At 45.6% G+C, this 27,499-nt stretch overlaps 1 protein-coding gene across 3 annotated transcripts; it reads right to left on the reverse strand.

The window, feature by feature from the left end:
• Nucleotides 1-134: 134 nt before the first annotated feature.
• Nucleotides 135-27,223, reverse strand: LOC101122521 (cytochrome P450 4F2-like). Of its 3 annotated transcripts, none has more exons than XM_060416249.1 (13): nucleotides 27,058-27,223; nucleotides 23,819-24,046; nucleotides 21,769-21,913; nucleotides 18,701-18,754; nucleotides 18,480-18,607; nucleotides 16,753-16,874; nucleotides 5,696-5,966; nucleotides 4,645-4,711; nucleotides 4,344-4,473; nucleotides 1,667-1,800; nucleotides 1,507-1,571; nucleotides 1,237-1,319; nucleotides 135-824 (listed from the first exon to the last, which is right to left on the reverse strand). In XM_060416249.1, exons 2-13 carry the CDS (start codon nucleotides 24,014-24,016, stop codon nucleotides 650-652), a joined length of 1,572 nt encoding a protein of 523 aa, XP_060272232.1. In that variant the 5' UTR covers nucleotides 24,017-24,046; nucleotides 27,058-27,223; the 3' UTR covers nucleotides 135-649. The 3 variants fall into 3 exon arrangements, 2 of the variants coding, with proteins under 2 accessions (XP_060272232.1, XP_060272231.1); XM_060416248.1 differs by lacking the exon at nucleotides 27,058-27,223 and adding an exon at nucleotides 24,434-24,463; XR_009600790.1 differs by lacking the exons at nucleotides 1,507-1,571; nucleotides 27,058-27,223 and having other exon boundaries at nucleotides 784-824; nucleotides 23,819-24,463.
• Nucleotides 27,224-27,499: the final 276 nt, after the last annotated feature.

Raw genomic sequence — 27,499 nt, forward strand, 5'->3', positions numbered from 1 at the left:
ATGGGGATTTTTTTTTTTACTTTCTGACTCTTCTACTGATAGTTTTCTTCAACAGCAGGTTTCCACCTGTCTCAAAACTGAAATATGACTTGTATGACTTTGAGACATTTTAATCTGAGAAACTGATGCATAAACAAAGGAGGAAATGAACTTTTATTGAGTACTGATGCTCACAAGACATTGAGTCAGTCACTTTGCACAGGCTTGTTTATTCAGTCTCCACAACAGCGCAATGACGTGGCTTCTATTATGTAATATAAAATGAGGCTTTGAGAGAGAAACTATTTCCCCCAAACAAAACAGCTAGTAAATGGCAGACTGGGATGGTGACCTTGGTAGTACAATAGCAGGGAGTGAATCTGACCCTGGCTGCATCAAGCTCTCTGGTCAACCTTCCCTAACGAGTAGTCTTACCCTCATGACTCAGGCTGGAGCTCCAGCTACCACATCAGTGTTCCCTCCCACACACATTGCTCCTATCTCCCAAGTTCACAGCCACGCTGGTCCTGTTGAACCTAGAAAGTACCAAGCGCCCCTGCTGGCTCTTGATGAGACTAGTGCAGAAGTGACCACATAATTTTTATTCCTGGGAATTTTCAGGGAGGTGGCTAGACCGGGGGAGGATTCCAGGAGAGAAGGGGCTGCTGTGTCATTGCTGGCCTGCGCTCAGAGGCTCCACCCGCAGCCAAAGTCCGCCCTCCGCACGCAGGATCAGCTCTGGCTTCCGGCGAGGCTCCTCACCCGGCAGGACGCGGAAGCGCAGTAGCGTGAGCGCCAGGATCACCTTCATCTCCGTCATGGCAAACGTCTGCCCGATGCAGTTCCTGTGGGCCAGAGTGAGGTCTCTGACTGTGCTGGGAACCTTTATCCAGGCCCCATCGCTCCTAGAATCTAGCTCACAACTCCCACCCCAACCCACGGTGATAGAGAATACGAACGTTGCCTGAGACCCCTACATAGGCTTGACTATCTGAGCCTGACTGAAAGCCCAGTCAGGGACACAGACCAGCAGGCAGGGAAACAGGACTCCCAGCACAATGTAGACCCCCTCCTTGGACCCACTATCATTCCCCAAACACTTTCCTATAACTTCCAGGGGAGGGGAGGGAAGGAGAGCCAAAACTCTGACCATCTTCATTTTTCCCACTCCCCTGCCAGAAAGTCATGTCTGGAATCTCAGTCCCAGAACCCCCAACACACCACCCCATCCCTACCTCAGATGCCCACTACCCTCACCTGGGTCCCACTGAGAAGGGAATAAAAGCCAGAGGTGACCTCCCCTTGATGTTTTCTGGCTCGAAGCGGAAGGGGTCATAGACCTGGGGGCAAGACAAGACAAGGCTATTGGGTGGGATCTCCCAGGGTATCCATCCTTGGAGAAGCAGATGTGTGTATAATGGGAGGGAGGTGATGTCTGATTTGCCAGTCAGAATTCTGTAGTCTCCCCCGGGCCTCTCAATGGGAATGGACAGGGATGATGGAGGTATGGCGTGGGGGAGGCATCACCTCAGGGTCTGGCCACACAGATGGGTTGTGGTGGGTCCCAACAATATTGATGAGGCAGATAACACCTGTGGAACAAGAGAGGGCAGCAGAACTAGGTCCTCACTGCCTCATTGACCCCTCTTTCTCACCAGGAAGCTCCTCCCCTAGTCATTGTGAGTACCTTTGGGGATGACCCGGCCATCTGGAAGCAAAGTGTCCTGGGTATAGCGGCGGGAGATGACTGTGACTGGGGGGTGCAATCGCAGACTCTCCTTGATGCACATGGTCAGGAAGGGCAACTGGGCCAGGTCGTCCCTAAGGAACCCCCACAACAATTATCCAGGGAGCAAAAACAGACACACCACCAGCCCTCCTGGTGCCCCATAAGATCCTCTCTGCCCAGAACAAAATCACAGATGGATCCAATATCTCCAAACTCATTAAGTCATATACATAAATGATACAGCTTTTTCTTTGTCCCTTGTCCCTCAATTAAATGTTTTTTTAAAGATAGAAAGAAAAGCAGTATCACAGAAGAACCGGACAAAATTGAGTCTGATGTTTTCAGAATCTTTCCTGAGCAACATACCCAAAATCCAGCCATAAAAATATTCAAAAACTTGTATAAAAATATATTATTCTTTACATCAAGAACAAAATCAAAAGGTAGATAAGTAAGAAGCAAAAGAAACAGATTCAATGTTTACTCCTATTTATTACTGCACTACAGACATTAGTTAATGCAACTAGATGGGGTCCGGGAGGAGAGAAATAGCATTTGAATGTGGGGGTAAATGTGTCATTTTTGGTAGATAGCGATTTTATATTTAGAAAATAAGAGAATTCACTAGAAAACTTCTATACATTTTGAAGATAAGATCCAGTAAGGGGGACTGAGTTTTTTCCCTAATCCTCTTCATTCTGTGTAGTGATTTAAATTCTTAACAAATGGTACAGTTAACTAGTTCAAAATTAGAAAACTACACACTCTTATGGCCCAACGCTCATTTCCCCTCCTCACTGTTTCCCTAAGTAACTTTGTTTTATGTATCCTTCCAGGGAGAGTGTATTGCATTTTAAAAGTTATATAGTGTTCATAGCATGCTGTATAATGTACACCCTGATCTGTATCTTTTACATGTAACGGTATATCAGTGTCTTCTTGTACAGCTCCTGGACTTGCATCAAGAGTAGGGCCTTCTCTTCTGCAGAACTACAAATAATTTCCCATGGCTTCCTCTAGAGCCTTTGTGCCTGTGCATGCTCAGTCACTCAGTCGTGCCCTACTCTTTGCGACCTCGTGGACAGTAGCCCGCCAGGTTCCTCTGTCCATGGGATTCTCCAGGCAGGAATACTAGAGTGGGTCACCATTTTCTGCTCCAGGGGATCTTCCCCACCCAGAGACAGAACCCATGTCTCCTGATCTCTTGCATTGGCAGGTGGGTCCTTCACCACTGTGCCACCTGGGAAGCCCTCTGGAGCCTTTAAGATTCATTTATTTTATATTTTATGTCTTTGATTCATGTCGATGTTACGTTCATATAAGACGAGAAAGAGGTTGGATTCATTTTTTCCATCTAGCGCTCCAGTTGTTACAAGAGCTTTTATGAAACAGGCTTTATTTTTCCTATTGATATGACACGCTATATGTAGTGTTACCATGCTCACTGGGCAAGAAAATTATATCCATACATTATTAACTTTCCTATGAGAAATAATAGAAAAGATGGTGATGATATCAACTACCTGGTTTAAATGTAGCAAGAAATGGTAGTGTCTGTATGCCACATGAACATATAGATGTTTCTCCATCCAGGTAGGATATATGACTCACCATAGCAACGAGAGTATTCAAAGGTTAATTTAACAAAATGTGCATATGGTCTCCATGCTAAAATCTCAGACTATAGTTAAACTATATTATTTTAATATCCAAAATTGGTTATCCGCTCCACACTCTGGAGTAGTGTGTGTTGATATTATTAATTAATCTACCTTACACAGTCAGTCACATGTACAAATCAAACCCTTCCCTCCCTCCTGCCTCTCACTTCCCTTCTCCCCTACACCCTCTTACTCTCCATCTCTTCATTTTGGCCAGGCTATTTCTTGACCATAGAGCACCTCAAATGCACCTCAAAATATCTACTGCTCATCTTGGAAGATCTAAGTTGAGGACATTTTTTCCAACTTTGATTTTCCTCTCTAAATCGAAACCCCGCCCTGGCCATCTACACTGGGAGTGTTCTGACCTGGGACTATTCCTCACCAGGCTGAGAGGTCCTGGAAGGCAAGACTGGGTCTGGTCCTTCCTGAGTCTCCAAGACACAGAATGGGACTTAGAAGAATTGGAGATATCATAGAACTGAGAAGAGGGAGGCAGTGTACCAGTGTTTGTTGAATGGGGACTGGATGGAGGAAGATGCGGGTATCCCTGGACAAGTGGTGAATGACATTAGTCCCTAAGGGTTCCATGTGAATCCTGGACTAAATAATATGAGGATAAAAGGGGCAGGAGATCAGCAAACCCTCATGGAGTGAAGATGTGTGAAAACATGTGATTTTTAGAGAGAAAGGTAACAGAGTGGAGGGGAAGTTCACATACTGAATATGTGCTAAGTAGCAACATCTGCCCTCCCACATTGTCACCAGTTATCTCAGAAATCCAAGTTTCTGTCCCCAAAGCCAGAAAACTTTGCCCTGCTATCCATGCTGAGTAACAGATCCAGCTTCTGAGCTTTGCTACTATTCCCACTAAGTAACAACGACAAAATCCACACAAAATTTCCCTTATCCCCAGCCAGGAAACAGAGTCAATGCGAGGGGTTCAGGAGCGCACCATGAGGACTTGCACTCACCACTCAATCTCTTTAGACTCACGGTCCCTCAGAAGGTCTTGCACTTCTTGCCGGCAGCGCTCCTGGTATTCTGGGTGCTTTGCAAGGTTGTACAGGACCCAGGAGAGACCACTAGCTGTGGTGTCATGGCCTGAGGAATATCCAGAAAGGTTTGGATCTCTGGGCTACTTCAGCACCAGAGAGTGGACAATACCCTCCCATAGGGAGGATGGGGAGGGGTTGAGTGGTCCAAGGTCCCCTTGGCAACATCCTGGAGTAGAGAGACCCAGCCTTCTAAGTAGTCCCACACTGGGACTCTCACCCTCAAACATGAAGGTGTCAGCTTCAGCCCGGATATCTTCATCTGATAATCCCTTCCCATCTTCATCCTGGAGAGAAAGCAAAATCCCCAGAATCACACTAGCTCATAGTCCCTGAGCCTAAACTGCAACAACCTCTGAATTTCCATCATCCATCCAGAAACTCAAGCCCACCCTGAACTCCTAGACCTCTTATGCCCACTCCAGATGTCTCTATTTCTTTGCCTCCTATGTTGTGCCTGGTGATAGGAATCAATGATCCTTTAGTATTTTTATGTTTTGACATGATGAGGGATTTTGGAGAAAAAAAGTTAATGTCCACCTGGGTTGCAGGATCATCAACTAGCAACTTGTTTTGTAAGCTAGAGATTGAGCATTGTCCCCAAAGACATCTGCTCACAGGCTTGGTGATTAAATCCAAAGATCTTTTTATCCTAGAGATAGGGAATGGGTATTAAACCTATAAAATCATAGACTGCTTTCTCACCAAAGATGATTTATTTAAGCTCCAAACAATCTCTCTCTTTTCTTCTCTCCGCTCTCCCTCTCTTTCTCCATCTTCTTATGCCTATCCATAAACCTTTCCTTACCCACTATAGGGAAGAAGGGGCAGAAGTATTAGCTGTCCTGTATGGGTTCCAAATTTCAAAATCTGGAGGTAATTCTGCTGTGATGCCAGCATGGCTGCACGTACAGATGAAAGCATCATGGTGCCCTCAAAGGAATTTGCAAATGGAGAACCAGAGCTAAGTTCTACTCTGACTACTGAAATTAATGCTCTGCTCTGATCCAAGGTTCTGCATACATACAATACACACAGAGAGAGATTAACTTATCAACTTTGAAATAGACTAAACTCTCAGGCCCTTGACAGTTTTAGCATTCCCTGCAGACAGTATTCCACACAATCATCTATAAAACTTTTCTCTGACCCATACTTCCCTTCCACAAGCACCTTCTATGACTCCCCAGTACCCTCTGTATCTTATTTAGGTTCTCTGATCAGATCAAAGTCCATTTTACTTCCTAAACTCAGATCCCAGAGGAACCCACCTTGGTCAACAGAAGCACATCGATGAAGTCCAAAGTCTTGGTCTTCACCTTGGCCTTGAGGAAATCATCAGTACCCTCACTGGGAAGGGTGTGGCGCCGCTCCTGAATGACTGCATCTGTGAAGTCGTGCACCAGGCGGCAGGCCCTGCGGAAGCGCCACCCGTCTGGGGTGAGGAAGTACAGAGAGTCCATGTGCAGGAAGATCTGCTGGTTCCGCTTTGCCACAAGTGCACTGAGCTCCAAGATGGTGGCAATATATTCACTGGGCTTCCTGAAGGATGAGAGCATGAAGGGAAGCCACCACTTAAAATACGGGAAGCCCAGAAGCTGCGGGCTACCTCCCTTCAGGAAGCTGAGGCTCCAGAAACAGATGGTTCACAGATACAGTGTAGGGATGAGCCAGGAGATGTGACTCTTCAAACTCCTCTCAACCCACATCCCATCTCCGTGAGCTGCCTCCATGTCCCAGGCACCTAGAGCACAGCTTAGACATCAGGCTTCTCTCCTTTCTCACCCTGTTTCTGTTCCCCTCTCCTTCCCCACACTCTCCACTCAGTTCAGACCCTTAACCTTGCCCAGCTGATCAATGGGGATAACAGCTTCCCTACGCTCCTTACTTCCAGTGTCAACACAGTTGAATGGTGTTGTGCCTATTACAGTTGGCCTTGAGTCATCTGACAAATGATCTCTTGGACATCTTCCAAGCTCAACTTTGACCGTGACCTTCGTGTGCTCAAATATCTTCCTTGGCTCTCTGAAAACCTCAGAATAAAGTTCCTATCCTTTTTGTTTGGTTTCAGAAGGTTTTAAGATATAACCCAGCCCACTCCTCCAAACTTATTTCCAAGGTGTCTCCTCACTATTGCACACACTTTGCTCATTTTAGCCTGCTAGTTTTTATCAAGGGCTTCCCTGGTGGCTCAGAGGTTAAAGCGTTTGCCTGCAATGCAGGAGACCTAGGTTCGATCCCTGGGTCGGGAAGATCCCCTGGAGAAGGAAATGGCAACCCACTCCAGTATTCTTGCCTGGAGAATCCCATGGACAGAAGAGCCTGGTGGGCTACAGTCCACGGGGTCGCAAAGAGTCGGAGACGGCTGAGCGACCTCACTTTCCAAGCAATTCTACCTACCTAAAAGGATATCTCTGGAAGTGGGAGGAGGATCCTAAGATGGCAGAGGAATAGGATGGGGAGACCATTTTCTTCCCCACAAATTCATCAAAAGAACATTTGAATGCTGAGTAAATTCCACAAAACAACTTCTGAATGCTGGCAGAGGACATCAGGCACCCGGAAAAGCAGCCCATTGTCTTCGAAAGGAGGCAGGAAAAAGTATATAAAAGATAAAAAGAGAGACAAAAGAGGTAGGGACAGAGGAGATCCATCCCGGGAAAGGAATCTTTAAAAAGAGAGAAGTTTCCAAACACCAGTAAACGCTCTCACTGGCTAGTCTGTGGTGAGCCTTGGAACCTCAGAGGGCGACATAACTGGGGGGGGAAATAAATAAATAATCAAAACCCACAGATTACATGCCCAATGGTAACTCCCAGCAAAGAAGCAGCACAGACCCCCGCATCCGCCTCTAGCAAGCAGGGGCTGGGCAGGGAGGCACGGGCTGCATTGCTTAGGGTAAAGACTGGGCCTGAATGCCCCAAGGGCAATCTGAGGGAACTAACTTGAGATAGCAAACGAGACTGTGGGATAGCTATCTCATGAAAAGCCCTAACCTAAGACACTGCCAGGCCCACTCACAGAACAAAGGACTGAGCAGAGCTAGCTGGCTGCAGACCGGGCCATCCCCCGCTGGAGACAGGCAGGCAAGGGCAGCTGGAGCCAGAAGGGGGCAATTGTGGCCCCAGAGAGGCGTCATCTACCCAACTGCAAGCAGGCTTCATTGATAACCAAGACTTCTTGGGATTCTGGATGGTTGACATCTGCCGGGAGGGTCACAGCCAGAGATCAGCTCACCAGAAGAGACACACAGCACACCTGAGAAGGTGTGCCCATTGTACACCAAGAAAACTGAGCAGCAGGGATGGGGGAGGCGATAAGTCACAGCAACCATGCTTGCCAAGCACCTGGTCACCTGAGCTGCTCGGACCTGGGAAGGGCACAAAACACAGGCCCAAACAAGTCTGTGCCTTTGTGGAGCACCTGAGTACCTGAACCTGAGCAGCTTAGACCGGGGAAGTGCATACAACCCAGGGCCAGCCTCAGACAGTTCCCGGCAGAGCAACCTAGAGCCTCAGCAGTGTAGACAGGGAAAGCACACACACTGTGAGCGGGGGCAAACCTAGTGTGGCCAAGACACTGCGAGCACATGCCAGTGTTATTTGTTTGCAGTGTTCCTCCCTCCCCACAGCACGACTGAACAAGTGAGCCTTAAAAAGTGTCCACCACCGCCCCCTTGTGTCAGGGTGGAAATTAGGCACTGACGAGACCAGCAAACAGAAGAAGCTAAATCAAACAGAGGGAACTGCCTTGGAAGTGACAGGTGCAATAGATTAAAACCCTGTAGTTAGCACCAACTACATAGGAAGGGGCCTATAGATCTTGAGAAGTATAAGCTGGATCAAGGAACTATCTGAAAATGAACTGACCCCACACTGTCCACAACAACACCAGAGAAAGTCCTAGATATATCTTTACTATTATCATTCTTTAAGTTAAATTTTTTTTATTTTTAAGTCCTCTATTACTCTTTTAATTTTCATTTTTATAACCTACTGTTACTTTGCACAAAAAACTCTATTTTTAAAAGCAAACTTCATACATTTATATATTTTATGGCTTTGTTTTTTTCTTTAATATTGTATATTTGAGAATACAACCTCTACTCTAGATTTTTAATCTTTGCTTTTTGGTATTTCTAATCAATTTTGTACCTTTAAGAACCCAATCTTCAGTACCCATTTTGACTTGGGAGCAAGATTACTGGCTTGACTGCTCTCTCCCCCTTTTGACTCTCCTTTTTCTCCACCAGGTCGCCTCTATCTCCTCCCTCCCTCTTCTCTTCTCTACTCCACTTTGAATCTCTTTGTGTGTTCTGGGATGTGGAGAACACTTAGGGAACTGATTACTGGCTGGATCTATCTCTCACCTTTTGATTCCCCCTTTTATCTCCTGGCCACCTCTGTCTCCTTCCTCCCTCTTCTCTTCTATTCTCTGTGTAACTCTGTGAACATCTCTGAATGATCCACACTGTGGAGTGCACATAGGGAACTGGCTAGCTTACTGATTACTGGCTAGCTCACTCTCGTCCTATTTGATTCCCCCTCTTCTCCTCCTGGTCACCTCTATCTCTCTGCTCCCTCTTCTCTTCCTCATGTAATTCTGTGAACCTCTCTGGGTGTCCCTCACTGTGGAGAAACTTTTCATCTTTAACTTAGATGTTTGATCATTGGTGCTGTATAGATGGAGAAGTCTTGAGACTACTGTAAGAATAAGACTGAAAACCAGAGGCAGGAGGCTTAAGTCTGAATCCTGAAAACACCAGAGAACTCTTGACTCCAGGGAACATTACTCAATAGGAGCTCTTCATACACCTCCATACCAACACTGAAACCAAGCACCACCCAAGGGCCAACAAGTTCCAGAGCAAGACATACCACGCAAATTCTCCAGCAACACAGGAACATAGCCCTGAGCCTCAATATACAGGCTGCCCAAAGTCACACCAAACCCATTGACATCTCATAACTCATTACTAGTCACTTCATTGCACTCCAGAGAGAAGAAATCCAGCTCCACCCACCAGAACACCGACACAAGCTTCCCTAACCAGGAAACCATGACAAGCCACCAGTCCAACCCCACCCACAGTAAGAAAACTCTACAGTGAAGAGAACTCCAGAAACTGCCAGAATATGGAAAGGCCACCCTAAAAACAGAAATATAAACAAGATGAAAATGCAGAGAAATACCAGGTGGTAAAGGAACAGTATAAATGCCCACCAAACCAAACAAAGGAGAAAGAGATAGGGAATCTACCTGATAAAGAATTAAGAATAATGATAGTGAAAATGTTGCAATATATTGAAAACAAAATGGAGTTACAGATAAATAGAGCAGAGGCAAGGATTGAAAAGATGCAAGAAAGGTTTAACAAGGACATAGAAGAAATAAAAAAGAGTCAATATATAATGAATAATGAAATAAATGAGATCAAAAACAATCTGGAGGGAACCAACAGTAGAATAATGGAAGCAGAAGATAGGATAAGTGAGGTAGAAGATAGAATGGTGGAAATAAATGAAACAGAGAGGAAAAATGAATTAAAAGAAATGAGGACAATCTCAGAGACCTCTAGGACGATGTTAAATGCCCAAACATCCAAATCATAGGAGTCCCAGAGGAAAAGGACAAAAAGAAAGACCATGAGAAAATACTTGAGGAGATAATAGTTGAAAACTTCCCTAAAATGGGGAAGGAAATAATCACCAAAGTCCAAGAAACCCAGAGAGTCCCAAACAGGATAAACCCAAGGTAAAACACCCCAGGGCACATATTAATCAAATTAACAAAGATCAAACACAAAGAACAAATATTAAAAGCAGCAGGGGAAAAACAACAAATAACACACAAGGAGATTCCCATAAGGATAATAGCTGATCTTTCAATAGAAATGCTTCAGGCCAGGAGGGAATGGCAGGACACACTTAAAGTGATGAAAGACAATAACCTACAGCCCAGATTACTGTACCCAGCAAGGATCTCATTCAAATACGAAGGAGAAATCAAAAGCTTTACAGACAAGCAAAAACTGAGGGAATTCAGCACCACCAAACCAGCTCTCCAACAATTGCTAAAGGATCTTCTCTAGACAGGAAATACAGAAAGGGTTTATATACTCGAACCCAAAACAATAAATGGTAATGGGATCATACTTATCAATAATTACCTTAAATGTAAATGGGTTGAATGCCCCAACCAAGAGACAAAGACTGGCTGAATGGATACAAAAACAAGACCCCTATATATGTTGTCTACAAGAGACCCACCTCAAAACAAGGGACACATACAGACTGAAAGGGAAGGGCTGGAAAAAGATATCCCATGCAAATAGAGACCAAAAGAAAGCAGGAGTAGCAATACTCTTATCAGATAACATAGACTTTAAAACAAAAGCTGTGAAAAGACAAAGAAGGACACTACCTAATGATCAAAGGATCAATCCAAGAAGTGATATAATTATAAATATATGTGCACCCAACATAGGAGCACTGCAATATGTAAGACAAATGCTCACAAGTATGAAAGGGGAAATTAACAATAACACAATAATAGTGGGAGACTTTAATACCCCACCCACACCCATGGATAGATCAACTAAACAGAAAATTAACAAGGAAACACAAACTTTAAATGATACAATAGACCAGTTAGACCTAATTGATATCTATAGGACATTTCACCCCCAAACAATGAATTTCATCTTTTTCTCAAGTTCACACGGAACCTTCTCCAGGATAGATCACATCCTGGGCCATAAATCTAGCCGTGGTAAATTCAAACAATTGGAAATCATTCCAAGCACCTTTTCTGATCACAATGCAGTAGGATTACATCTCAGTTACAGGAGAAAAACTATTAAAATTCCAACATATGGAAGCTGAACAACACCCTGCTAAATAACCAACAAATAACAGAAGAAATCAAAAAAGAAATCAAAATATGCATAGAAATGAATGAAAATGAAAACACAACAACCCAAAACCTGTGGGACACTGTAAAAGCAGTGCTAAGGGGAAGGTTTATAGCAATACAGGCATACCTCAAGAAACAAGAAAAAGTCAAATAAATAACCTAACTCTACACCTAAAGCAACTACAAAAGGAAGAAATGAAGAACCCCAGGATTGGAGGGAGGGGTGTTCAGGATGGGGAACACGTGTATACCTGTAGCTGATTCATGTTGATGTATGGCAAAACCAATAGAATATTGTAAAGTAATTAACCTCCAAATAAAATAAATAAATTTATGTTTTAAAAATTAGGACAGAAATAAATGCAAAAGAAACAAGAGAGACCATAGCAAAAATCAACAAAGCCAAAAGCTGGTTCTTTGAGAAGATAAATAAAACTGACAAACCATTAGCCAGACTCATCAAGACACAAAGGGAGAAAACTAAAATCTCTAAAATTAGAAATGAAAATGGAGAGATCACAACAGACAACACAGAAATACAAAGGATCATAAGAGACTACTATCAGCAACCAGATGCCAATAAAATGGGCAACTTGGAAGAAATGGAAAAAATCTTAGAAAAGTACAACTTTCCAAAACTGAACCAGGAAGAAATAGAAAATTTTAACAGACCCATCACAAGCACAGAAATTGAAACTGTAATCAGAAATCTTCCAGGAAACAAAAGCCCAGGACCAGACGGCTTCACAGCTGAATTCTACCAAAAATTAAGGAAGAGCTAACACCTATCCTACTCAAACTCCTCCAGAAAATTGCAGAGGAAGGTAAACTTCCAAACTCATTCTATGAGGCCACCATCACCCTAATACCAAAATCAGACAAAGATGTCACAATAAAAGAAAACTACAGGCCAATATCACTGATGAACATAGGCGCAAAAATCCTTAACAAAATTCTAGCAAACAGAATCCAATAACACATTAAAAAGATCTCCATATTCATTTATTATCAAATATGTAGTTTGTGGGATTGGCTGGAGCAAAATACTATAAATAAACAGAGAACCACTAGCAAAAAAAAAAAAAAAATATATATATATATATATATATCATATTCATCATGACCAAGTGGGCTTTATCCCAGGGATGCAAGGATTCTTCAATATCTGCAAATTAATCAATGTAATACACCAGATTAACAAATTGAAAGATGAAAACCATATGATTATCTTAATAGATGCAGAGAAAACCTTTTCAAAATTCAGCATCCATTTATGATAAAAACCCTCCAGAAAGTAGGAATAGAAGGAACACACCTCAACATAATAAAAGCTATATATGACAAACACTCAGCAAACATTATCCTCAATGGTGAAAAATTGAAAGCATGTCCCCTAAAGTCAAGAACAAGACAAGGGTGCCCACTCTCACCACTACTATTCAACATAGTTTTGGAAGTTTGGGCCACAGCAATCAGAGTAGAAAAGGGAATAAAAGGAATCCATATTGGAAAAGAAGTAAAACTCTCACTGTTTGAAGATGACATGATCCTCTACAGGGAAAACCCAAAAGACTCTGCCAGAAAATTACTAGAGCTAATCAATGAATATAGTAAAGTTGCAGGATATAAAATCAACACACAGAAATCCCTTGCATTCCGATACACTAATAATGAGAAAAAAGAAAGAGAAATTAAGGAAACAATTCCATTCACCATTGCAATGAAAAGAATAAAATACTTAGGTGTGCATCTACCAAAAGAAACAAAAGATCTATATATAGAAAACTATAATACACTGATGAAAGGAATCACAAAGGACATAAATAGATGGGAAAATATACCGTGTTCATGGATTGGAAGAATCAATATAGTGAAAGTGAGTATACTACCCAAAGCAATCTATAGATTCAATTCAATCCCTATCAAGATACCAACGGTATTTTTCACAGAACTAGAACAAATAATTTCACCATTTGTATGGAAATACAAAAACCCTCGAATAGCCAAAGCGATCTTGAGAAAGAAGAATGGAACTGGAGGAATCAACTTGCCTGACTTCAGGCTCTACTACAAAGCCACAGTCGTCAAGACAGTATGGTGCTGGCACAAAGACAGAAATATAGATCATTGGAACAAAATAGAAAGCCCAGAGGTAAATCAACACACCTATGGGCAACTTATCTTTGACAATGGAGGCAAGAATATACAATGGAGAAAAGACAATCTCTTTAACAAGTGGTGCTGGGAAAACTGGTCAACCCTTGTAAAAGAATGAAACTAGAACACTTTCTAACACCATATACAAAAATAAACTCAAAATGGATTAAAGATCTAAACATAAGACCAGAAACTATAAAACTCCTAGAGGAGAACATAAGCAAAACACTCTCCCACATAAATCACAGCAGGATCCTCTATGACCCACCTCCCAGAATATTGGAGATAAAAGCAAAAATAAACAAATGGGACCTCATTAAAGTTAAAACCTTCTGCACAACAAAGGAAACTATAAGCAAGATGAAAATACAGCCTTCAGAATGGGAGAAAATAATAGCAAATGAAGCAACTGACAAAGAATTAATCTCAAAAATATACAAGCAACTCCTACAGCTCAATTCCAGAAAAATAAACGACCCAATCAAAAAATGGGTCAAAGAACTAAACAGACATTTCTCCAAAGAAGACATACAGATGGGTAACAAACACATGAAAAGACGCTCAACATCACTCATTATCAGAGAAATGCAAATCAAAACCCCAATGAGGTACCATTTCATGCCAGTCAGAATGGCTGCGATCCAAAAGTCTACAAGCAATAAATGCTGGAGAGGGTGTGGAGAAAAGGAAACCCTCTTACTCTGTTGGTGAGAATGCAAACTGTTGGGAGCCAGCATGAGGAACTCCGCCCATGGCAAAGGCCATGAGGAAGGAAGCTTGGCATACGCAAAGGCATGATCAAGCCTCAGGAAACCCCCTGTTCCCAAGCATCTATCCCCAAAACCAGAGTACTTTACGGGAGCTCTCCCCCATAACCATTTCTCTCAGAGAAGGAGTTAACTTGCAGCTCCAGTTAATAAAAATTCCTGGGCGTGACAAAAGTGTTTCAACTTACTAACTCTGGAGGTTCTCTGGCTTGCCTGATCAGGCTCGTCTGGCTGCATGTGATTGTTTACAGCCTCCCAACTGTGAGAGGCATGGGATGTTTTAAAACTTTCTAAATACAGACTCTTTTGAGAAGTTAGAAGATCATTAGTATAGTATTAGTAGGTTGATTAGGAATTATATTGGTGAAGGGTTTTTTCATTTGTCCTGCCAATAATTACTGCTAATTCCCTGCCCTGGGTGTGACAAGGATGTCTCAGGTCAAACCTCTCTGCTGACAGACTAGCTTGTGTGACAGCCTCTCAGCCATAAACAGCACAGAGTTTGGAGTATTAGCATAGGGCTTTTTTCATTGATGAGTCAATGATTGCCATCAGACCTCCATATCCTTAGGCACCTGGGAATATATTAATCAATGCATTTGGAATACAGAAAAGGAAATATAGTAGTTTTTGATGTTAGCAATACTAGACTTTTGAGTTAATGAATCTTCTCTTTTGTTATAGATCACTGTACTTTGTTATAAATCACTATAAATCACTATGCTATGTAACTTTATCACTATCTTAAGACAAAATAGATCTTAAGGGGAACATTGGTGAAGGGTTTACATTTGTTGAGCCAATACTTGCTGCTAAATCTCCATATTCCTGTCCTTATAATGAATATAACTAGCATATAGGAGAAATAAGTATTAAGCTTTAAGATTAATCATGTTAAACCTTAGGTTAAGTAAATTCCTTTCTTGATTGTAACTCACTACACCCTCACCCTATAGGAATGCAACTTTATTTGGAGGGTGGCGCCTGATTTAAGAAAAAATCACCCCTGGAAAAATAAGTTTTCTGGTTAACTGAAAGGGCCATAAAATGTCAGCAGACCTCATGGCTAAAAGATGATGAAACTCATAAGACCTTTGTATAATTTTATATGAAGCACCTGATTGTGACAAGGGTCAGGTCTGCTGACCCCCGCGTGACTCTGTATTCATCCCTATGTATAACAAAAAGGTATATAAACAAACCTGAAAAATAAAGAAATCGGATCAGTTTCTAGAAAGACTGATTCCCCCGTGTCGTTTCTTTCTTGCTCTCCGCTTTCCTGGCTGAATTCCCATCTGAAATGTGGGTACTCACCAAGCCTACTAATTCTGCCTGTGTTTTTGAGATCGGACCAGGGAGGCCTCAGTGCCTCCTCTCCTTTGGGAGAAAGAAAAGACGCCTGTGGCCTACGTAGATGGTGATTGGGATTCCATGTAAACCAGTTATTCAGCCTCTTTTCTCCACTAATTCTCCTACTACACTATCTGTTTCTAATCTCCCTCTATATCTGTAATAAAATAAGTTTTTTCCAGGACACCGACTCCGTCCCCACTTTCGAATCACCATGGATCCACCGGGGCTGGACCCCGGCAGCAAACTAGTACAGCCACTATGGAGAACAGTGTGGAAATTCCTTAAAAACCTGGAAATAGAACTGGTATACGACCCAGCAATCCCACTGCTGGGCATACACACTGAGGAAACCAGAACTGAAAAAGACACATGTACCCCAATGTTCATCACAGCACTGTGTATAATAGCCAGGACATTGAAGCAACCTAGAATGTCCATCAGCAGACAAATGGATAAGAAAGCTGTGGTACATATACACAATGGAATATTGCTCAGACGTTAAAAAGAATGCATTTGAATCAGTTCTAATGAGGTGGATGAAACTGGAGCCTATTGTACAGAGTGAAGTAAGCCAGAAAGAGAAACACCAATACAGTACAATAACACATATACGTGGAATTCAGAAAGATGGTAACAATAACCCTGTATGTGAGACAGCAAAAGAGACAAAGATGTATAGAACAGTCTTTTGGACTCTGTGGGAGAGGGCGAGAGTGGGATGAAATGGGAGAATGGCATTGAAACATGTGAAACGAATCGCTAGTCCAGGTTTGATGCATGATACAGGATGCTCGGGCCTGGTACACTGTGATGACCCAGAGGGATGGGATGGGGAGGGAGGTGGGAGGGTATTCAGAATAGGGAACATATGTACACCCATGGTGGATTCATGCCAATGTATTGCAAAACCAATACAATATTGTAAAGTAATTAGCCTCCAATTAAAATAAATAAATTTATGTTTTAAAAAAGAGGTAAAAAAGGATATCTCCTCCTTTCCCTTACTGTTGTTCAATTTCCAGATCTGACCCACCTCCTCCAGGAAGTCCATTCTGATTGTCCTAGCCAGTCTCCCCTCCCTCATCTATTCCTTTGGGTCTATGTCTCATGTTCCCAGGCCCTTGGCCAAGACTCACTCTTGGCAATTGCTATCATAACTGAAGACGCATTTCTGCAAACTGTCCAGGGTCATGAGGCTGATGTGTTCAAACATGTCCAGATGGGTGTGGCCTTCTGTGATCAGACGCTGCCACTTGGCCTGGACAGAGAAGGGAACAGTGTTAGGGCTGAAAGCTGGTTTCTCTGAGCCTCTCCTCAGTCTGAACCACTTGGATGGACTCCCCCAGATCCTGCATCCTGGGCCTGGACTCCCCTTTCCAGGAAGAACCAGGCTTGGGTGGGAGTGAAAGTTGTTACTGTTAGGACATTAAGTCTCCATGGCTAGGAGTCAGGAGATCTGGGTTTTTTAAATCCTGGCTCTGCTTCCAACATCTTTGTATCCTGTGGTAACATTAATGCATAAAGTGGGTACAGAGCAAATGTTAACTTTCTTTCTGCTTATTTTGATAAACTGATTAAGAAAATGTCCCCTATGTTGAAAGAAGTAGTCTTACATGAACCCTGAGTAACCCTGCCCTTTAATGTTGGATATGCAAAAAAAAAAAAAAAAAATTGCAAGACCTCTACATTCTTTACCTTAACAATTTTGCAGAGTTATATTTATAGGCAACAGCCTTAAGGGGTGAGGTTATGTCTCCCCCTGGACAAATATCTAGCTTGCTTCTAATTCTATAAAATTCATGGAGTCCCTAAACCTATACCCCTACCTCCAGTAATATAACATGCTACATGAACAGGCAGCAATCAAAGTCCACTTGTGGCATCTGCATGGGATTTGGTGACATGGAGGAAGAATGCCACCAACTAGAAGCACATGCTGTTTGCTGTGCCAAAAGTAAGAAACTGTCCTTTGTCTCTGACCCAGATCTCATGTATTCTGGCAGAATCCATGAAACAGTGGCAAGCTCACTTGAAGCTTGTATGTAGGAAAAAATCCCAAGCACTTCACAGAAACCTGCCTTCTAGTCCTTCATTTCCCTATGTATATATCCCAAGCCTTTTCAATGTAATTTTTCAGAAGCTTCTATTGTGAGATGGAGCCTATTTTACCATCTTTCATTTATGACCTGCTTCTGGACTTGTTTTGGCCAATAGACCATGCTGAAAATGATGAGATGCTCATCCCAAAGCTAGATCCCAAGGGACATTGCAGTTCCTCTCAATCTGATGGAACCCTGCTCCTGTGATGTGAACAAGCCTCAGATACCTTCTAAAGGAAGACAGTCATGAAAGGAAGTCCATTTGCCCCAGGGGAGGTCGTCCTAGATCAAATTGCAGTCAGCCAAGCTCTTAATGTGACAGAGCACAGAACTTCAGCTCAGCAAAGCTTCCTAACTGACCCACAGCTGATCACAGATACATGGGTGGCCCCATCCACCTTCACAAGGACCGGCCAACTGACTCACAGTCCTGTTGTCAATACTAAACTCTTATTGTTTCAAAGCTGTTACTCAGAAATAACCACTACACAGTGTGCATCATTATCACCAAACATGTTCCCAGATTTCAAGGCTTCCCTAATGGAAATAGAGAAACTAAAACCTACTGTGTGCCAGAGACATGGCTTCATATGTCTCGACCCCCTGCAAAGCAGGGATCACAGTGTACAGCTGAAGAACCTGAGGCTCAGAAAGAAAGAACAATGGACTCAAGCTTCCCAGAAGAGGCAGAATTCCAAAACAATATCTCTGAGTCCCCACTGTCCCCAAGACTCCAGCTGGGACCCTGGGTTCAAGAGACTCACATGCATGATGTCTGCGCTCTTGGTGAAAATCTTCATATAGGGCTTCAGGATGTTGAAGTGGAAGGCAGGTGTCAGCATGCGACGGTGCCTGCTCCACTTGTCACCAGCACTCAGCAGGAGCCCATCTCCTAGCAGAGATAGCCACGGGGAGTGGGCAAAGGAAGACCTTCTCCTGGGTCCCCAGGGTCATCCCCAACCCCCCTTTACAAACAGTTACTCACCCAGCCAGGGCTTCAGAAAGTCATAGAAGATCACATCCTTGGGTGCAGCAGCAGCTGACATGAAAGAGGACCATCAGGGGCCAGGGAGAGGGGGAGGGGAGGATTTTTGTGTGGAATAGAGGATCCCAGCCAGGAATCTGCCCTTTCTGAGCCCTCCATAGCAGGAATGGGATCAAGAGCACAGGAGGCCAGAAGCCAGGTGGAGAGATGACAGAAGGCAGGGACCAGACCAGGCGGAAAACCAGAAAAGAGCAAAGCAGAGTCCATAGACACAACTCTGTGTGCTTAGACACACCCCAACATGACACAACATGCCCCAACATTCCCTGACATGGCTCCTACATGGTCTAACAGGTTATGAAGACACAGGCATAACCCAGCACTCTACAAAACATCATTATGGGGACCAAGGATACCTCATCTGCCCCAGTACTGACCTCTCCTGAGACATCTGACATGGCCATATGTGTTAACATGTCCTGACATGGCCCCAACATGAATGACACAACCTGATATGACCCAACAACTCTGCCATGGACCTGAAGACCATCTGACCTGACCTCAGTGTGCCCCAGGCAGGCTCCAGACAGGACTTGAATATACTGATGACCTGAACCATACCTGAACCAGGTGCCCCAAGCATACCCTAAAACCTGCATCAGATGAGACTCACATAAGGTCTCAGGCATTTCTCAGAGTGACCCTGAGTCCCAGACCTCAGACAGACCCCAAATGTGGCCCAAACATGACCAGCAGGAGAATCAGACAATCTCAGAGAAGAACCAGTCAGGCCCTAACATGCCTCAGATATCTTTGGCCACAGCTGAGCCTCAGATATGAATCTCTGAGCTCAGGTGTGAACATATATCAGGTGTCACAGCTGTAACCAGAGTTCAGGGAGAAACATAAACCTGACCAGACATGGCCATGCATCCCACATCACACAGACATGCCCTAGACATGAGCGGACATGTCTGTGGGTCAGGCAGAAGAGGGGTCCAGGTGAGAGAGACACGTTGGTATGTCTGCCACGCCCCCCTCTGCTTTCACCCTGGTCACTCACACACCTGAAAGTAACACTTTGTCCACGGCAACAAGCAAGCTGTGGCCAGGGAGGCATCTACCTGGAGCAAAAAGCACAGGCTTGATGCAGGTGGCGTGGAAGATGCGGATGATCACATTCCAGGAGCCGACCTACTAGCAGTACACAAACCCATAGGTGCTGGTCAGGCCCTGTGTGTACAGGAGACCTTCCTCTTAGCTCCAAATCTGGAGAGGAACAAAAAGGACCCAATTCACAATCTTCTAGGCTGCCAGAGGCAAGGACTGGCAAGCCAGTGATTGACACCTGCACCCATGGATCACCTCTAGCAGCTGCTCCTCTGTTCTCAGTCTCTTCCCAGGGTCCCTCCCGCACTTTGTATGAACTGGGATCTGTTGGGTATAGAATGGGCTTCCAGGTGGTGCTAGTGGTAAAGAACCCACCTGTTAATGCAGGAGATATAAGAGATAGGGGTTCAATCCCTGGGTCAGGAAGATCCCCTGGAGGAGGGCATGGTACCCCCATACCAGTATTCTTGCCTGGAGAATCCCACAGACAGAGAAGCCTGGTGGGCTACAGTCCATGGGGTCACACAGAGTTGGACATGACTGAAGCGACTCAGCATGCATGCAAGGATACATGATAGAAAGGGGACTTCCCTGTTAGGACCCCAAACACCATTTTCATGCAACTTCTCTTCTGTCCCCATATTCCAGGTGGAGAAACTCTGGCTCTACATAATAAAGTAATTTGCTGACATTCTCATAGACAGTAAGCCTGAGGTGGAAGTCCAAGTCTGTCCAAACACAGAGCTTGAGTTCTTAGCCATTAAACTGATCTGAACCCCAAAACAATAGCTCAGAGGACCCTGTGCCTCCAAGACCAGGCACTCAGAGGCTTGTGGATGCAGGAACTGGTCCTATGAATCTGGCAAGGGAAATTAAAGGAAATCTTATCATTTTCCTAGAAATGTTGTGAATGAGCTGACTTTCCTGTGGGGATTGAGCTTCTGGGCTTCATCTTAACCAGGATGAGAAGGAAGCCATCACAGATGAACTCGGGACTAAATTATGAAGACAGATGTCTGATGATATTATTTAGTATCTGGAGCCCAGCTAGGCCTGAATATACCTCAAGGAGAGTGACTTCAAAGTCAATTGATTTTGTGGCAAAGTTCATAGTAGGGTGGTGTTTTTCCCCACTACTAACAATGAAAGATAACTTCAGCAGCCAGAGGCAGCCAGGGTGCTTCCAAGGCTCACCCAGCATTCTGGTGTCAGAGCCAAGGTTTCTGCAGCATGTTGCCTGTCCCGCTTGCTTGCTTGGACTGTCGAAGGGTGGGAGGGGCAGAGGACAAAGGAAGGGAGCCAGGGTGTGGTAGAGTCTCCTCAGGAAGATTCCTGGGGACTGGAGAAGGAGGGCACTAAACTGGAAGTGGTCAAGCCCCAGGATTGGGTCAAAGAAACTAACCCTTCAGAGAGGTAGATGTCATGGAAATAGCAACCCAGATCCTTCACGAGCTAGAAGCGTTTGTTGCTCTCGGACAGGGGATGGGTGGGATGAGGACAGACCTGGAAAGGGGTCTGGGAGGCCATGGTTGCGATTGACATCCCTCTACTCTCTGCTTGAAAAAATTTCTGCTCATCACTCCAGACCCAGTTCCAGAAACTCCACCTCCAGGAAGCCTTCCAGCATGCCCCAGCAGAGAGCCTTGCTTCTTCTCTGCATTGTCACAGACCAACATCTTCCTCTGGCCAGGTCCTGACCTACCACACCAGATATGTGACCTCAAGACTAAGGGTGTCCTTCACCCAGAACACCAGGGTAGGGTAGAGACAGCTTTGGAAGGAGGGAAGAGGCAGCAAGAATGGTATTGGTGAATATTTGAAGGAAAGAGAAAGATGGCTGAGAGAGACGAGGGGAAGTGGAGTGGGGTTGGTAGGGGCCCCATAGAAGCTTGGCAGGAAGGAGCTGGAAGCCCAGAGGTGTGTCATGACACCCACCATCACAAGCTCTGCATGGGTACCTGAGGCATTAGCGACAGTCCGGATCATGTCAGGGTGGCAGAAAATGATGATGGGAATAGCAGGGCCAAGGCAGATCCTAAATCCCTGGGGGTACTTGGCTACAAGCTGGGTGAAGTCCCGCATGCCCTTCTCCGTGGATGGGTACTGCAAGCAAGGTAACAGCCATCACTCTTTTAAAGAAGCCACTGCAGCAGACAGTGTGTGGGATTCTGCACAGATGGAGGGAACTTCTGCTTCCTCCTTCCCTCTGGGAGAGAGAGGGTCCTGGAGCATTTCCAAGTCCCAAGGATATACCCCAGAGCACAGGAAAAGACAGGCTCTCTGCCCACAGGGAGGCTGACCTTGGCTTGAGAAGGCAAGTTTTTCTTGACCTGGGAGTGATTTCAGCCCCAAGGGGTGGCCATAGAAGGAGATGCTCATTGGGGAGAAGGGATGCCCACTGGGGAGGTTTGTGGATAGCAGGGTGGCCTCAGGACTCCTCCCTGGGTTTGTTCTCACTTCATTTCATATTCTGTTCCATCTACATAGCCTCCAGTTCCTGGCATGCTGAAGGGTCTGCAGATCTAGGACCTTCCAGGCCTGATCTACTGCAAGGGACAGATGTGAACTCTGTTTATCCATCAGGAGAGCAGCTCTAATCTCTGCTGGCTGGGCTCTGCATCCTGTCTAACTTATGGGCATACCATTTACACAGAAGAAACAGAGGCCATGTTCCCCAAAGGGGGTAGAAGACAGGGTTGTCTTCTGGTGAAACCCTCAGAATCCTCCCTGTCTGGATGCCCCATTCAAGTCTGACAAACACCCCCAGATGCTCTTGGCAAGTGAACATAAGTCACTTTCACCTCTGTGACTTGCTTTCCTCTGACCAAAGGCCAGCTGAGCACTCAAAGCACTTGAGATTGGTCTAGAGAGGAAGAGTCACTTATCTGAGGTCACACAGAAAAAGAGGCTAGAGAAAGGAAGACTGACCAAGACCAGACCCCACTGCCAAGCTGTTAGAGGGGACGGCAGAACTGCAGTGACTTTGTAACATTCCCACTTCCCCCAGACTTGGCCAAGACCATTTCAAGACCCAGAATCTCAGGAAATCTTCCCTGCAGCCTTTAGAATCTATGTCCCTTCTGAATGTTGCCATAATAAACAGTAAATTTGCAGTTAGTCCTCCCCCAAATTGTAGTTCTCATCCCAGGAAGAAAAGAAAAACTGCATTCATCTCGTAGCTGGGCTGCTAGGCAGAAGGTGCTGGATACCCGTTCATTCAACTTTGACCGAGCGAGGTGATGGAAAGTTCATTACCTAGGTCCTCAAGCATTTATTTCACATGCCAGCCCTGCACGTGGCAATGTAGTGTCTGCTCACCAGAACTATCATCAAATTGGGAGGCGGTTAATAAGTAACTGGACAATTCACTGTTCAATTATCATGAGAAAGGCCAATGAAAGTTCAAGGTCTGGGGTACAAGGTGGGCAGGTGTGGAGGAGAGGAAGGTCTAAAAAGGCTTCTGAAAGAGGAAATGGTTGACCAACTTTATCCAGATGGGGCAAGGAGACCAGTGGGACCTCTTAGTTGGGGGTGAGTAAGAGAAGAGGGAGGGATCCCTGAAAGGGGAGGGGGTGAGTAGCTCTACGCCATAGGTGGGGATGGGGAGGTGATAGCTGTTTCCTGGAAGGAAGCTGTAACCCAGAATGAAAAGACACAGGAAAGTGGCCACATGCAGAGCAGACCCTGGACAATACCCTTGAGGAGGTCTCAAGGCCACCATGCAGACTGGAGAGGCCAAGGGACCAGGTTCTATGCAGCCTGGACTCAGAGGTGCACTAATGTGTGCAAGGCAGGCAGGAAATGGACCCCAAAGCAGGCTAGGGCTGGAAAGACAGGATGTGGGGAAGGTCTCGATGGCAGAGCAGAGGATTGAGTGAGGGAGGGAAGAGGGGGCTCCCTGGCCTCCCTGGCTTCTCTGATGTCCTAGACCCCAGCCCAAACCCTGAGGCCTATTCATGAAGTCCATCCAACCCAATCCCCCGAATCTGTCCTGCTGCTCACACTCACCTGGCCCATGTGACCCAAGAACCAGTTACGTTTTGGGGGCTGTGGGAAACATCGGAGGTGGCGAAAGTTGTTGTAGGAGGTGTAGGTCCAGGCCAGGACGCGGGCCAGGATCCAGGAGGCACCAACCAGCAGCAGCAGCAGCCACGGGGAGGCTGCCACTGGCCCGAGCCCCAGCCAGGACAGGCTCAGCTCCAGCATCCTGTGGTCAGATGGGGTGGAGGGTGAGTCCTGAGGATGAAGGAAGAGACAGTGATGGTGAGCTGTGAGGCAGAGACGGAAAGAGGGAGAGGAGCAAGGGAGTGAGGGGCAGGGATGGAGAGTGATGGGGACGGGCAAGAAGGGGTCAGAGACAGGCAGACGGGCTGGGAGAGGGGAGGGAGAAACAGAAATTCAGAGGAAGAGGGAGAGAGAGAGACTGAGGCTGGGAGAGGAAAGGGAGAACCAGAGAAATTCAGAGGAAAGACAGAGAGGCAAAGAGAGAGAGACAGAAAGACAGGCACACAGACTGTGTATTCACTTCCCAGGCCAGTTTATTGCCTGGAGCCACTGCCTAGGGCAGTCTTCCCCATCCCTGGCTATGGCACCCCCCCCCCACCCCGCCTCCTCACCACCTGCCTCTTGTCTCCCAACCTAGCACTTTGTGTCAGGAGTGGCTTGCTGCCACACGGATTCCTGTCCCCCCTGCCACCCCCGCCCCAGAAGGCCTCTCTCCCTGGCTTGACCTCTGATCTAGGGGAGGCTGGGCTTGGTGGCCCAGTCAGCCAATCCCCACAGCCTCTTTACCACCCCCACCCCACTCCTGGCAGCTGCCCAGATAGACTTTGGAGGAAGAGGGACTATACTGAGAGAGGTCTGCAAATCAGCTCAGAGCACCATAGTGTGGAAATTGGATCTGCAGGACTCAGTACCTCCCATGATAACGAGTTGGGGGGCGGGAAAGGGTGACTCTGAATCTCAAGTTTACAGCCGCCCCTGCCCTTCCAAGCCCAGGGTGAAGCAGGCAAAAGCATAAAGGTTCAGGTGCCAGGTGAGCAGGGGAAATATCTCCTGGACTCTTTGTGGGCCAGAAGGACATGATGCACAGATGGGCTTCCCTGGTGGCTCAGATGGTAAAGAATCTGCCCATAATGAGGGAGACCTGGGTTCAATGCCTGGGTCGGGACAATCTCCTGGAAAAGGGAATGGCAACCCACTCCAGTATTCTTGCTTGGAGAATTCCATGGACAGAAGAGCCTGGTGGGCTACAGTTCACAGGGTCACAAAGAGTCAGACATGACTGAGCAAATGACACACTGGGCACAAAATCAGGAAGCTCAGAACTATGAAGCCTCTGGTCTCCAGGGCACACAGCCTGGCAGGAGTTCAAGTCCTATTGCCAAGCAACCCAGGGCCTGGGGTGAGACATGACTTTTGGGGACAGAATAGAATCCAGCCTGACTGTGGATTACCTGCATCAGATTCAGAGGGTAAAGGGCCCAGTTGGAAGAGGACATCTAGAGGCATGAGGGTAAGGCTGCAAGGGGCTCATAGGGAATAGGGTCCACACAGGGGAGGGAAGAGCTGGAATATTCTGAGTAGGCAGCCTCACTGTGACTATGGGCTGTGCCGACCTTCCCTGGCTCAGTCTTCCCATCTGGCAAATGGGATTGTTGGATGAGTGCCTTGAGAGGGGCACCAAAGAGGATTTCATGGAAAAACGGGAAGGATCAGGAGCCCCAAACCTCCTTCCCCCAACCCTGGTGAGGGGATTCAAGAGCAGGATCCTAAAACTCTCAGTGGTGTGGTGTGCACCGCCCCCGCCCCGCCCACCACCGCCTCGCACCAAGCCCTGCATAATCTCCTTCGCCTCTGCAGGAGATTTCACCACCTGACAGTCCCATTCACACCAGGGCCAGGCAGGCAAAGCCAGAATATGATAAACCACGCAGAGTCCTGGGACACACAAGAGACCAGTGCCCAGAGGGGCTCAGCTCACCGCAGACCTACTGTGTGCCGGGAATAGGCAGGCATCCTACAGCAGGACCACAGCCAACACACCAGCATTTTTCCACATAAGCCACGAAAGCTATTTTAAGTTCTCTACGCATATTAACCTTTTTTTTTTTTTTCATTTTATAAATGAGGAAACTGAGACAAAAACTATGTGAGTGGCTTGCCCAAAGCCACACAGCTGTCAGACCAGGCTGTGCCCAGGCTTCACCCTGGGTACCCTGAACCACTAAGCTCTTCTCCTCCCATATCTATCAATCAACACTTCATTAGCACCACCTCCACAGATGGTGGAAACATTAAGGGAGACCGTGAGTGTAAAACACAAACAACAGAGGAAGGGCCCAATAAATGCAAGTCATTGTTTTGCTGTTGTTGGCATTGTGGTTGTTCTTCATGCAATCATCCAATCGACCTGCAAGATAAAATCCATGAGCCTGTTTTTACAGAAGAGGGGATCCAAATAGGTGAAACAACTTTCTCCAGCCTCCCAGAAAACTAGGTAAATACGACATTACAAATGACTGAAAAGCCTGGCATGCAGTACATGTTCATTAAATATCTGGGGAAAATAGAAAAGTTTCAAAGAGTGAATTCTAAAGTTCAGCTGCTGAAACTCTGACCCTTGAACCACCCCCCTCCTATCATCAGTATCACCTGAGAGTTTGCAGTAAATGCAGAATCTCACACCCCCACGTGGAAACACAGACTCAGAACTGCATCTAACTAGATCTGCTGGGGAACTGTGTACACGTCTTCAAGTATTAGAAAGTGTTGCTTTAAGACTCCCTGGAGTCTGGATTCTGCAAGGGATGCAGGAAGCCAATATCTCCACCCTTCTGGTTCTCAGAGTTGTTTTCAGTTATAAAATAAAGAGAAAAGTCTATATCTCCTGGGGCTATAACCATATGATTATGCACCACGTATTATGAGCTGGGCTTCCCCAGTGGCTCAGAGATAAAGAGTCCACCTGCAATGCAGGAGACAGGTTCAATCCATGAGTCAGGAAGATTCCCTGGAGGAGGAAATGGCTACCCACTCCTGCCGGGGTCCAGCCCCAGTGGATCCAGGGTAATTCGAAGGGGAGACGGAATCGGCGTCCTAGGAAAAAACTTATTTAATTACAGATATAAAGAGAAATTTAAAAAGAATAGTGTAGTAAGAAATATTAGTGGAGAAAAAGAGGCTGAATAACTTGGTTTACGTGGAATACCAATAAAGCTTCGAGACAAGAAGCTTGCACCACCTACGTAGGCCACAGGCGTCTTTCCGTCCTCCCGAAGGAGAGGAGGCACTGAGGCCTCCCCAGTCTGATCTTAGAAGCCCAGGCAAAATTAGCAGGCTTGGTGAGTACCCACACTCCAGATGGGAATTCAGCCAGAAAAACGGAGAACAAGAAAGAAGCGACATGGGGGAATCAGTCTTTTCATAAACTGATCTGTTTTCTTTATTTTCAGGTTTGCTTATATAGTTTTTGTTATACATAGGGATGAATACAGAGTCACGCAGGGTCAGCAGACCTGACCCTTGTCAAAAACAATGACTTGCATTTATTGGGCCCTTCCTCAGTGGGAAGGTCTTAGGGGTTTTACATCATCTTCTGGCCGTGAGGCCTGCTGACATTTTATGGCCGTTTCTGATAACGGTCAGTCAACCAGAAAACTTATTTTTTCCAGGGGTGATTTTTTTCTT

Source organism: Ovis aries, chromosome 5 (assembly GCF_016772045.2).
Source record: "Ovis aries strain OAR_USU_Benz2616 breed Rambouillet chromosome 5, ARS-UI_Ramb_v3.0, whole genome shotgun sequence".
Lineage (NCBI taxonomy): Eukaryota > Metazoa > Chordata > Mammalia > Artiodactyla > Bovidae > Ovis > Ovis aries.